Below are 11,216 nucleotides of genomic sequence, written 5' to 3'. Positions count from 1 at the left end.
AATCACTGACCCTCGGAGCCAGACACACGACATTCCAGAAAGTGACTTGGATCTCTTAGCAAACCAGTTTATTTATCTCAAAAAAGTCTCCAAGCTGATCTTTCAGAGGGATACATTCAAGACACACGGAACCTTCACAGGAAAAAGCACACGCAGCAAACAGAACTGACCTTGAAAGCGTTGAAATAAATAAGTAACTATGTTTCGAGGACGATCTGTAAACACGGCCCGAAGAGCAAGCAGCTGGGAGTCAAACCGAACACACAACAGTTACATAGTTGGAAAATATATTACTGTATTTAAATATAAAACCTGTCTTTAGAGCCGCTGCGTGGTAAAAGCAGAAGGTCTGAGGAGGACGGCGCATGCAGAGAGGAAGACTCTCGCTCCGTGGAAGCCTCCTCTGGTCTCCCGTTGAGAGGAAATGGATCCGTTTCCTAGGAAAACCTTGGTGGATCCAGTGGCCTGTACTCCCGCCGCACTGGTGTTTTACTTTGGTCAAACATTTGGTCTCTTGAGTTTCTCCTCAACCTTCCCAAAACATTGCTCTTCGTCTCCATTTCCACATGAAAACAAAGCGAGTCCACACACAGAGGTCCAGGAGTGAGAGCAGAGGCGATGGTCTTGCACATGTGGATCCCACCGCTCCTCCAGGTGCACTGACGGCAGGTCTAGGCGTCCAGAGGGGGGCGAAGAGGAATGCAGCCATCCATCTCCAGGGACTCGGGCCAGCCTTCGTACTTGTTGCTGGATTTGCTGTTCTTCATTCGCTGGAGAGATTTAGAATTGGATTAAGCTGTCCGCCCCTAGAGGGCGCCAGAGTTCAAACTTGCGGTTCCTGCTGTTCGACTGCCACCCCCTTGCCCGTCTTCAGGACATCCCATAATAACTCATTTAAAGTAATACACAGTAAATATAGCAACAAAAAGCGATCCGGATCAGAAGTGTGACCATGAACCAGGAACACAGATACAGAACCGGACCAGGTGTGGAACATTTTCTTTAAACGCACACACACCCAAATGAGCAGTACGAGCCCAAAACCTTCAGCTGCATCTGCCGAACACATCAGCATCAAAGAGGTGAGAGGGCCGTTCCAGAATTAATACGTACCTGCTCGAACGGGCTTTTGTTCTCGATGCCTTTAGCGCCAACAAACACCCAGCTGTCCCGGAACGCCAGCTCCTTCACCGCCGTGCTGCCCAGGTCCTCGAACAACCGCCTCACCTCGTCGTTCATCCTGAAACAGCAGAGTTGTCATGTGACCAAACCTTCACAGCCTTTCCTCAACGACAAACTCAAGACAAACTGAAGAGTTGCGACACGCCAAGAGAAACCAGACTCACTTGGTGGCTGCGTCGTCGAAAGAAGCCACGAAGACGAGTGTCCCTTCGTACAGCGGTCGCAGGAACTGCAGCAGGTCTGTGACATCTGGATCAAACACCACAGTCCAGTTAGCTCCGGACCGGACCTGATCAATGCTGCGGCTTCGTGTTACCTCCGGCCCACATGTCGAAGGCCCTCGTCTCCAGGAGCTCGCCGGTGACCCCTGTAGGAGGAGAGCGTCAGTGACAGACCCAAACACCCAAAGGCTTCTCAGTCTCCATACCGTTGACCAGAGCGATGTTCAGTCCTCTGCCCACGTTGTTCTTCACGCTGCTCATCAACCTACATGAGAAGCAGACCGTTCATCTTCTGGACAAGAACTATAGGCTGATCTACAGGTGGGGGGCAGGGAGACCCAGCATAACACAGACGCGAAGACCAGACTCAGACCGTTTGAGTCCACCAGCACCGGTGACATCTACAGCCCTAAGAAACTAGCCTCCAGAGCTAGTTGCGGGTGGACCAGAGGGAGAGATGAAGTACTTGCATTTGTCAGAAGACCAGCCGGCACTGGCGGCACGGTTGTGAGGGAAAATGAGAAACAAGGAACATAAGACGGACATGAACGCCACAGAGCAGGAAGAGGATAGCGAGCGCTCCATCTCACATCTTGTCCTCCAGACAGATTTTGGGTCCGATGACGTTGGCGGCTCCGGACACCAGGCGGAAGGCCAAGTGTTTGGGCGGGCAGGGAGCCGAAAGTCCACATTTGTATCTGCGAGGTCGAATTTCAGCTGCAACAAAGGAGGTTGGCAGTGGTTTAGTGACGCAACACCCGATCCGTGAGATGGTTCTCACCTGGTGTTGGTTCTGCATGTTTAGCTGTGGAGAAAAGAGGAGAAACATTTGGTCCATGATCTCAATCCACAGTCTGGTCATCAGACCTGCTCCCTCGCTGACGGAGGACCCACTGAGTGACCCTGGCCCTGCTCACAGTGACTCACCAATGAAGAAGCTCCGCACCGACGAGCCGCTGTCTCCACCGAACAGGGCGCTGGCCAGCAGCCACGTGAGTCCCACCAACAGAAGAGCAGCCACAGCTCGCAGGGGCCCTGAGGGGGGTCAACTCATCAACTGCAATCTTTGCATTTGAAGCAGAAGAACAAACGGCAACTCACCTGTTAACCTCATGATTCACACAGTCAGCCACCTGGAGGCAAAAAGAGTTGCCGCATGAGTGGGTGTGTCCTCAGATAGAGTCATAAAGGAGTCCAACCAGTGGCTTGGCTGGCAGTTTCCGACTTGACAAATGATCACTTTTTTTGTCATTGTGGTGTAACAAGGCGTCATGCATGCACCGTGTGTTCGAACATGAGTGAGCAGAGTTTAGAGGACGTGACTGAGGAACAGCCCAAGGGTCTCTCTTTCACATCCAAATCAACCTGGGACAGGTCCCTCAAGCAGACTAGCTCAACAAACCGCAGAAGACATTGACATCTCTGAGCAAGTTCCTCAGCCATTTGAACCCATTGCTCATCGAACATTTAGTTGCTCAGAGCAACAAGAGCACAGTGAGCTGAGCTCCTTGTCTGTTCCTGAGAGGGAAACCAGGGTTCACTTCAGCTCTGACAGGTGCCAGCTCAGTGATGTCTGGAGCAAAAGTTAGTCGCCCAGAAGACTGAGACACCAAATGCTGAAGTCGATTGTGATAAATGTCAAGAGAAAAAAGGTCAGAACAGGTGTACAGCTCAAAAACAACACTGAAGCTTCACAGAAAAAAATGACTATAGCACTCCTTACAGAATAAATACAAGCTAAAAGATTTGTGATATGACGAGGATAGTCGATCAGTGCAGAGTCAGTCACTTCAACAGACGCGCTGCTCTGAACATGGAGTCGTCTACTGAAGCAAGATGACATGGCAACATTCATATGACCAATATCCGTGAAGGAAACGCGATGCGTTCGGATGACATCATTCACTGTGAATGCCACAGTGCTTCCACCAGTGATGTTTGACAGCACCATCACCTGAGTCACGTTTAAAAAAAAAAAGTCATAAAAGAAGCCTGCTGCGGTCTGTGTGTGCAACTGTCCAACACGCGACAGCAAAGAGGCTGAAACAGACGTGACCACAGAGGCCAGATGTTCTTTGCAAGTGAAGAAACAGTCAACGAAAATAAGGAGCAAGTTTTTTTGAGAAGTGAACACATGGCAAAGGTGTCAAATGGACAGGAAGAGTGGGGATCGCGAACAACAGAATCAAGTTCCCGAGTGCAAATATCGATCACAGAACTCCTTGATCAACTCACAAACAGGACATCTGCGACCAGGTCCGGTTAAAAAAGGCGCTCTCACCTCATGTATCCGGAGAACCGGGCCTGGGCCACAAGTTTCTGATCGATGGACGACAAGTCGCGCTTCTTTGATGGACTACACGAACTCGCGGTGGTTCTTCATGGCGGATGGACGAAGACAGACGAATGAAAGTCTAAGCCTCCATAAGTGAGATCGCAGTCAATGAAAGCGCCAGAGTTCCCGTCCTGGTCCACTGGATCGATCAGTTTGGGTCCTTCCGGAAATATTGGTCACGCCCAGCCAGGACGAGCTGCGCATGCGTCAGCACAACTCACGTTTTCAGAAAATACATTTTTACTCAGGTATGGGAAACATATGCGGGTGCCACATTTCTGACATAATTCAATATCCTGCCAACCGTTTTAAAAACTATGACGTAAAAATATTTCAAGAATGACTCCTCCTCCTCGTCTCCGCAGAAAACTCAAGATGGCGGCCCACGGTGCAGCACTCTCCCTGTCAAAGCTGATGAATCCTTATTATTGCGGCCGTTTAGGCAGCTCTGCCAAAGTAAGTCATCGACCGTATCTACGCCAATATTGTTTCCCTTTAAATTCCCGTGTGTCTGAGCACGAACACCCTGACGCGCTGTTGCTTTCGTTCCAAACACAAGGTCAAAGAGACTGTCAGGCTAACACCCTGCTCACTGATGTGTTCATGCGCCACAGGTCTTCGGATCAACTTGGACGAGCCGCAGAAACTCCTCTTCATACACCGTGAGTGTGTCAGAATGAACAGTGTTCTGCGATGAGAGCAGTTCTTCACAGTTGGGATTGTCCCCATCCCCATTGTGGGAAGAATAATAGTCTAAACTTATCTCATCAGACACTGTGGCTTTTCGAACCCCAGTTGTCTCTTCTGGGGAACTGAATGAATGCTGTCTTGAGTCATGTTGTTGCCTGTTAAACAGATAACTATCTTCAGGTTTGGGTTTGTGCAGAAGAGCTTCTCCACTCTGAGGGTGCTTTCACACTAGGGGTTCTATCTCGAGACAAAGCTCTTTCGTCTCAGAAGTCTGAGATGTGAACACAAGCGAGTCGGGTTTTGGCCGCGGACCTGATCCCCGCTGGAGACCTGCACTTTTGTCTCGTGAAACTTTCAGCGGGTGGTGAGCTTCACACCTCTGGCGGCTCAGCGCTAGATGCCGGAAACTACGTGTCCAGCGCAACTCCACACAAACCTGATAAATGCCGGGCAGTAAAGGGTCTGATCGCTGTCTGGGCGGACAACATGGTTCAAAAACAACTTCTCAAACTCCCAGAACACTGAGGTGTGCAGCCGGGAGCCGCAGAAAAATTGCGCTCTGCAGCGCAGCACAGTGCAGCGGTCTGGGACTCGCGATGTGTGCGGGTGTTTTTGCCTTTATTAGGCTGATAAACACCTGCTTTTATTGACAGATTTGCTTAAATGAATAATGCCGCGCTCTTCAGAAACTATTTTCAGTGCTGATCTCGCCGCAGCTCAGCGGTCTGCATGAGGACAGCGAAGAGGCAAGACGCTGGTTTTCCCCAAGTTACTCAAGATCACCAGACTATTCATTGATCATTTCTGGCGTCGGGATCTGATCTTCACACATAAAAACCTTCTCGATCGTCAGTAATCTCTCTTGCTGTGTTCAACGTGTTGCGAGAGCAGCATGGATCAATCTGCAGCGCTCCCCTCCCCAAGCGTAATTTTCCAGCAGCTCCCGGCTGCACACCTCAGTGTTCTGGGAGTTTGAGAAGTTGTTTTTGAACAATATTGTCCACCCAGAGAGCGATCAGACCCTTTACTGGCCGGTTTTGTTCATGAACTGTGCCGTTGTATTGCTTATGATGCATTCACATGAACAAAGCCTTGCGTTATTTCCTGCCCTTGTGTGGGTGAAGTTAGAAGTGAAAACGCGGAGCGATGCTCGCCGAGGAGCGAGGCAGAGGTGTGAAGAATCTCTACGGGGGGCGACAGAACACTGCAGTGTGAAAGTGCCCTGAGTCTCTAAGGAATGACTGTGCTACTCTAGCTACATCTCTTTTGGAGCTCAGTTGTTTTCAGTCAAGTCAGTCGTGTTAAACTAGTCATGTGAAATGTGCATCCAAAAATGCCACCTGAAAATGTTGAGCCGTTCTGAAGTCACTCCACCCAGCTTTCAGCACAGCTCTTGCAAACTGGTCCACCGTAGATTCCGCTTCCTGGTCCCTTCTCCTGCGCGGTTTCTGGGTCTGGAAGGTGTTTTGTTTTTTTTTGTCTTCTACAGTGGTCAACTAACTCCATCTCTCTGCTCTCTCTGCTGTCTGTCTGCGTGAAAAGAGGGAAAACATTGTAAGTAGAGCCTTGACTGCACCAGCATCAATCCTGTGACACTTGTTCACTCTCTGTTTCTGTGGCTGTTTTTAGTTCAATGCTTTCTCGGTTCACTCAAAAAAATAACTAATCCTCAGTAGTCCATTGGAAGCTATTTGTGAAGTGTAATATCAGTGTATTTCAGTGTAAATGTGGCATGAACCGCCTGTAACTGTCTGGATCAACGATAAATGATCACCATCACTGCATGATAACACTCAGTGACAGTGTTTTAAATGATGCCCTGTGACTTACAGTTAAGACATGTTCTTGTTCAATCACTGCAGCCTCCTCCAGCCAAATACGGAGGAAGACACACCGTCACTCTGATACCTGGAGATGGAATCGGACCTGAGCTGCTCAACCATGTCAAAGAGGTCTTCAGGTGAGGAGAGAGGTGTGCGGAGGAGAGTGAAAGCTCTGGTCTCAACGCTGTGTCCTGGTGCTCCAGGTTCAGCTGTGTACCCGTGGACTTCGAGGTGGTTCATGTCAACTCTGCCCAGGAGCTGGAGGACGACATCAAAAACGCCATCACCGCCATCCGCCGGAATGGAGTCGCCCTGAAGGGTAACACGGCACACACACACACACACACGGGTCAAAGTGAAAGCTTTTGATCAAATATATGGTGATGCTGTCAATGTTTTAATGGTGGATGACAGCGCCCCCCACCTGCAGAGTGAAAATCAGCACGACTAACGTTTCAGCGCCACAGGATGAACACTAACAGTCGCCATTGAACCGTTCTGTCCTGCCAGGAAACATCGAGACCAAACACAGCATGCCTGCTTCTGTCAAATCTGGGAACAATCTTCTCCGGTGAGTGCGTCCAAAGCGAATCTCTCCGCCAAACGTTCCTTTGTTAACGTCCTCGTGGGCCAACCAGCACCAGCCTGGACCTCTTCGCCAACGTCATGCACTGCCAGTCGCTCCCGGGGGTCCAGACCCGCCACAAGAACATCGACATCATGATCATCCGGGAGAACACGGAGGGCGAGTACAGCAGCCTGGAGCACGAGGTCAGTGTGGAACGACCTTGAGCTTTGAGTCAGACCGAGTCAAGACACTACTAACTCGACCGCCGAGCTCAAGACTCTCGAATCACGCAATGTTTTGACAGTTGCACCTCTGAGCTTCCCTCACCTCTGAAGTGAAACTAGTGTAGTGTCATGTGACCAGGCTGAGGTCAAGGTCAAGCGGCGACAGTGGGGTCGGCCTAGCTCGGCCCATGTGCTGACCAGCTCTGCCGGTTCTCCCCAGAGTGTGTCTGGAGTGGTGGAGAGCCTGAAGATCATCACCAGGAACAACTCGCTCAGGATCGCCGACTACGCCTTCAAGCTGGCGCGAGAGAAAGGACGACGCAGAGTCACAGCTGTGCACAAGGCCAACATCATGTGAGTCGTTGCACCTCAGAACCATCCAGAACAGGGAGATTAGCCTGCTGCCATCTTGACTCCAGTCAGCTCCTTCTTCACCGGCGGCCTCTCTCCCACACACCCGCACGTCATGGCAGTCGTTTCTGCTTCATATTCCTTGTTCTGAATGTGCCTCATAGATGGGTGTTGGGAGGAGCTAAGCGTCTCATGGATGTTGGACACAGACCTCCAGCGTCCGTGGTAATGAAAGGATGCTGCAGGTCCGTCATGTGACCTGAGGAGTGCTGAGTTTCCTGTAAACAGGATGATGAGCTCCTGCACAAACAGCAGCATGACTGAATGAATGCCTCGTCTGAGCGGCTGATTGTCAGAGTGGAGTCATGACTGGCTGCTGAAGCCTCTTGATTAGAGAAGTGGAAAATGCTGCGCAGCAGCGTGACAGCATAATCAGCTCCACGGTTTAGGGTGGATCATGAGGGGCCCCCGGAGACTGTTGGCTCCAGAGGAAGCTCCTTTGAGCAGAACCAAAGAGGTGAGTTTTCTGTGGCTGTGGGGGAGTGTGTCTGTGGAGAGCTGTGATTGGCTGGTGGGAGTTATCACCGCTGACCTCGGAGATGCTCGGAGCCATAGATGAATGCTGTAGATCCAACATCTGGCAGTTGATCGTTTTATGTGTGGGGACGCTGGCGTCCACTAGAGGGCCCCCTGCTACTCCGCTCCAGACTCCCATGTCATTGAGTGAAACATTACTGAGTCGTTGCTCCGAGGTGTTTCAGTTCTGCAGTGTGAGATGATGACTGACTCTTTGCTCTTGACCTTTGACCCCCCCCCCCATTCCCCAGGAAGCTTGGTGATGGCTTGTTCCTGCAGTGTTGTAGGGAGGTGGCGTCCGGTTACCCTGACATCACCTTCGACAGCATGATCGTGGACAACACCACCATGCAGGTGAGGCAGCAGCTGTTAGAAGCTCTCGCTGGCAGCACTGGTCCTTGTCCCAAGTCAGTCCTCACCGATTGTCTCCGTCTCAACAGCTGGTGTCCAAACCGCAGCAGTTTGACGTCATGGTGATGCCAAATCTCTACGGGAACGTGGTCAGCAACGTGTGCGCTGGCCTGGTGGGCGGCCCGGGTCTGGTGCCCGGTGCCAACTACGGGAGCGCCTACGCGGTCTTTGAGACGGTAAGAGACACACTCTTGCACACCGATGATCCATGTCTCACGCCGCACCCCACCCCAACCCCACTCACCCAGGCGACCCGGAACACAGGGAAAAGCATAGCAGGGAAGAACATTGCCAACCCGACGGCCATGCTGCTGGCCAGCTGCATGATGCTGGACCACCTGAAGTGAGTCGGTCCTTCTCGGGCCTGGGTTCGTGTCTCGGATGCGACCGCGTGTGACCTGGACTTGTCGTGTCCGCAGGCTCAACGACTATGCCACCATGATCAGGAACGCCGTCCTCTCCACCATGAACGAAACCAGGGTAAGTCTGCAGAAACCCGACCCGGTTCTGCCCTCAGCACAGACACAAAGAACTTTCTCCTGACCCAGTTTTGGCTCAGCAGCCCGCCGGCCGGTTTGTTCAGATTGAAACTCGAGTCAGGTTTTGGTTTCTGAGAAAACAAGCAGAGTTTGAGCACCTCTCATGACCCACATAGATGATGAGCTGAGTATGTTCCTCAGAAGTTCAGCTCTCAGGTTCATCAACCTCTGCTTGTCTGCAGTTGCACACGGCGGACCTGGGGGGTCAGGGCACCACGTCTGAGGTGGTCCAGTCCATCATGAGGAGCATCCAGAGCAAAGGCCAGCTCACCTCAGACCTCTAGACCTCCACCCCGGGCCTGCTGCTGCACATGTAACTTGTTTCCATAGCAACGGTTTCAAACAGTCCGGCCAACCTCAGATAAGACTGTTTCAGTCTGCTAAACTGTAAAACTCCGGTCGACTCACCAAAGATCCAGAAGGTTTGTGCAATCACGGCTGATGGAGCGAGGTCTCACTCTGTACATTTTCTTTGTTTCCATGCTTCTGCAAACACAACAGAGGAAAGGAGTTTGAGCTCTTCACAATCCTTGTTGGTGTTTGTAGTGTGTGTTCACCCCCAGAGGTCAAGAGTTAAATGTGGGGTACTGTAAACTGCGTGAGAGAAATAAAAACCATGAAAACCATGTTGAAGACCGTATCTTCCTTTTTATGACATGTCTTTTTATAACACATTTAAGGCCAAACATTTAAAAATCTCTACTAAATAAAGAGGTGATTATACGGAACCGTCCATTTTAAGGAGAAGGTTTCTGACCAACAAAGGCAAGGTCATATTAAAAATCAACACATCAGTCAGCACTATTCTCTTTTCAAGCCATTTACTACACTCGGATTTTGCTTCGTAAACAACAGAATGAAACGGACTCTCCTTCATGAGAGGTTCAGCTGTTCCTCAAACTGTCCACTAGGATGCGCTGTGCGCGGTCGACTTGAGTGACTCCTGACACGTTACCAAACCAGCTGCTTCTCTTGAATGAAGCACGAAGGAAGAAGAGAGGAAACCAAACCGCTTCAACTCCCTCTCTGGCAACTGGCACCTTCAGACAGGAGAAGCTGTTCACCGTGACTGATAAACAAAACTATGAACAGATTGTTTTGATACATTTCAAGTTAAAGCGTGAAAGAATGCTGTCTTTTATTGTTGGTAATAAAAGTGTCGACATAAAAAATAGTTGTCATTTAGAAAGAAGCCTCTGTCTGGAGGAACAACCACCTCTTTTGTTTTCCGGTGCTGTTCAGAGTCCATATTTTTAAATGGTTCTTTTTCCAGTTTTAGTTTTTATATTTCATATGAAACTGAAAATGTCACAAGTCAAACTGGAAATGATCCAATTCAAGGCTTCAAACCAGCAATGAAACACAGCTCTTCAAACAGCCAAAATGGAGCGGACATTTTAGAGTTCTTCTTCACTCTGGTCTGAAGTTTTTCTGTGCTGATGAGATGAAGAGACAGATAACGTGGTTTCTAATTAAGCTTCATCAATCCTCATTTTCTCCCTCACAAGTGATGAAACAGTCAGACGTGTCGTTCAGATTGAAATCTCCATGATGAGGCAGGTTCTGCAGGAGGACGTCTGATCTGTGGACCTGCAGTTGGATGTGCCCCGGACGTCACGTGTGTGCTTTGGCATCAGACACTCGCTGACTCGTCTTCCAGAGACGTCATCAAGTTGGCTCACGGACATCTCTGGAAGCTCCTTCAGCTCATCCCTGCCCGCCCTGGACGGGACCTCACACGGCCCGTGCAGATGGCTGCCACAACTGAACATCTGGACTCACGGCTGAGGGCCAGGTGAAGGTGACAGATTTCACCTGAGTTTCACTGACTGGGACTGGCGGCAGGTCTGTGACTCCCGCAGTGCAGCTGTGTAGCCTCCAGAGCGAGTCTTCCCTCAGCAGCACTCGGGTCAGACAGCTGCAAGCGCTCAGTCCACATGCTCCACAGCGGCGCCGCATCAGCGACGTCAGCCGTGGGCTATGTGCCTGTCCTCTAACGCCGTGTTCTCAGGGTCTTCATGTTCTGCCTCAGGAGGAGGACGAGCAGGTTCTACTTCTTATCAGCAGCGAATTGAGAGTGGTCCGTGCTGACAGGGGCTTGGCAGGATGGGTGAAGAGCGTGGGGGGGGGAGGGAGGGAGGGAGAGATAAAGAGGTTTTAGTGTGGAGTGGGACTGAATGTGCCGGAATATAAATATAGCTCCTGGAGTTCAGCAGCACTTATCTTCCTCTGACCCGCCACAATAAAAGCTGCGCCACAGACGACAGAAGCATGAGGTAACTGCAGGACACCTGAC

General features: G+C 50.7%; 2 protein-coding genes across 2 annotated transcripts; one reads left to right on the top strand and one right to left on the bottom strand.

Moving 5' to 3' along the window:
- Positions 1 to 54: 54 nt before the first annotated feature.
- Positions 55 to 4,495, bottom strand: fam3a (FAM3 metabolism regulating signaling molecule A). The gene is made up of 10 exons (XM_053849014.1): positions 3,685 to 4,495; positions 2,505 to 2,536; positions 2,331 to 2,438; positions 2,185 to 2,208; positions 1,994 to 2,120; positions 1,610 to 1,668; positions 1,499 to 1,549; positions 1,347 to 1,431; positions 1,114 to 1,240; positions 55 to 770 (listed from the first exon to the last, which is right to left on the bottom strand). Exons 2-10 carry the CDS (start codon positions 2,515 to 2,517, stop codon positions 672 to 674), a joined length of 693 nt encoding a protein of 230 aa, XP_053704989.1. The 5' UTR covers positions 2,518 to 2,536; positions 3,685 to 4,495; the 3' UTR covers positions 55 to 671.
- On the top strand, positions 4,114 to 9,565 carry idh3g (isocitrate dehydrogenase (NAD(+)) 3 non-catalytic subunit gamma). The gene is made up of 12 exons (XM_053848982.1): positions 4,114 to 4,194; positions 4,353 to 4,400; positions 6,291 to 6,388; positions 6,455 to 6,570; positions 6,762 to 6,822; positions 6,890 to 7,022; positions 7,264 to 7,397; positions 8,222 to 8,324; positions 8,411 to 8,557; positions 8,630 to 8,724; positions 8,801 to 8,861; positions 9,103 to 9,565. The coding sequence occupies exons 1-12, from the start codon at positions 4,114 to 4,116 to the stop codon at positions 9,202 to 9,204; spliced, it is 1,179 nt and encodes a 392-aa protein (XP_053704957.1). The 3' UTR covers positions 9,205 to 9,565.
- Positions 9,566 to 11,216: the final 1,651 nt, after the last annotated feature.

The sequence above is a fragment of the Synchiropus splendidus genome, chromosome 18 (genome assembly GCF_027744825.2).
Source record: "Synchiropus splendidus isolate RoL2022-P1 chromosome 18, RoL_Sspl_1.0, whole genome shotgun sequence".
Classification (NCBI taxonomy): domain Eukaryota; kingdom Metazoa; phylum Chordata; class Actinopteri; order Syngnathiformes; family Callionymidae; genus Synchiropus; species Synchiropus splendidus.
Note: the sequence above shows the minus strand (reverse complement) of the source record. Positions and strands in the feature narration are given on the sequence as shown.

Coding starts and splice junctions, on each gene's coding strand:
- idh3g (XM_053848982.1), top strand. CDS start 4,114: ATGGCGGCCCACGGTGCAGCACTCTCCCTGTCAAAGCTGATGAATCCT. Junction 6,571..6,761: donor GAATGGAGTCGCCCTGAAGG/GTAACACGGCAC, acceptor CTGTCCTGCCAG/GAAACATCGAGACCAAACAC. Junction 6,823..6,889: donor TCTGGGAACAATCTTCTCCG/GTGAGTGCGTCC, acceptor TGGGCCAACCAG/CACCAGCCTGGACCTCTTCG.
- fam3a (XM_053849014.1), bottom strand. Junction 2,209..2,330: donor GGTGCGGAGCTTCTTCATTG/GTGAGTCACTGT, acceptor TTTTCTCCACAG/CTAAACATGCAGAACCAACA. Junction 771..1,113: donor ACAAAAGCCCGTTCGAGCAG/GTACGTATTAAT, acceptor AAATCTCTCCAG/CGAATGAAGAACAGCAAATC.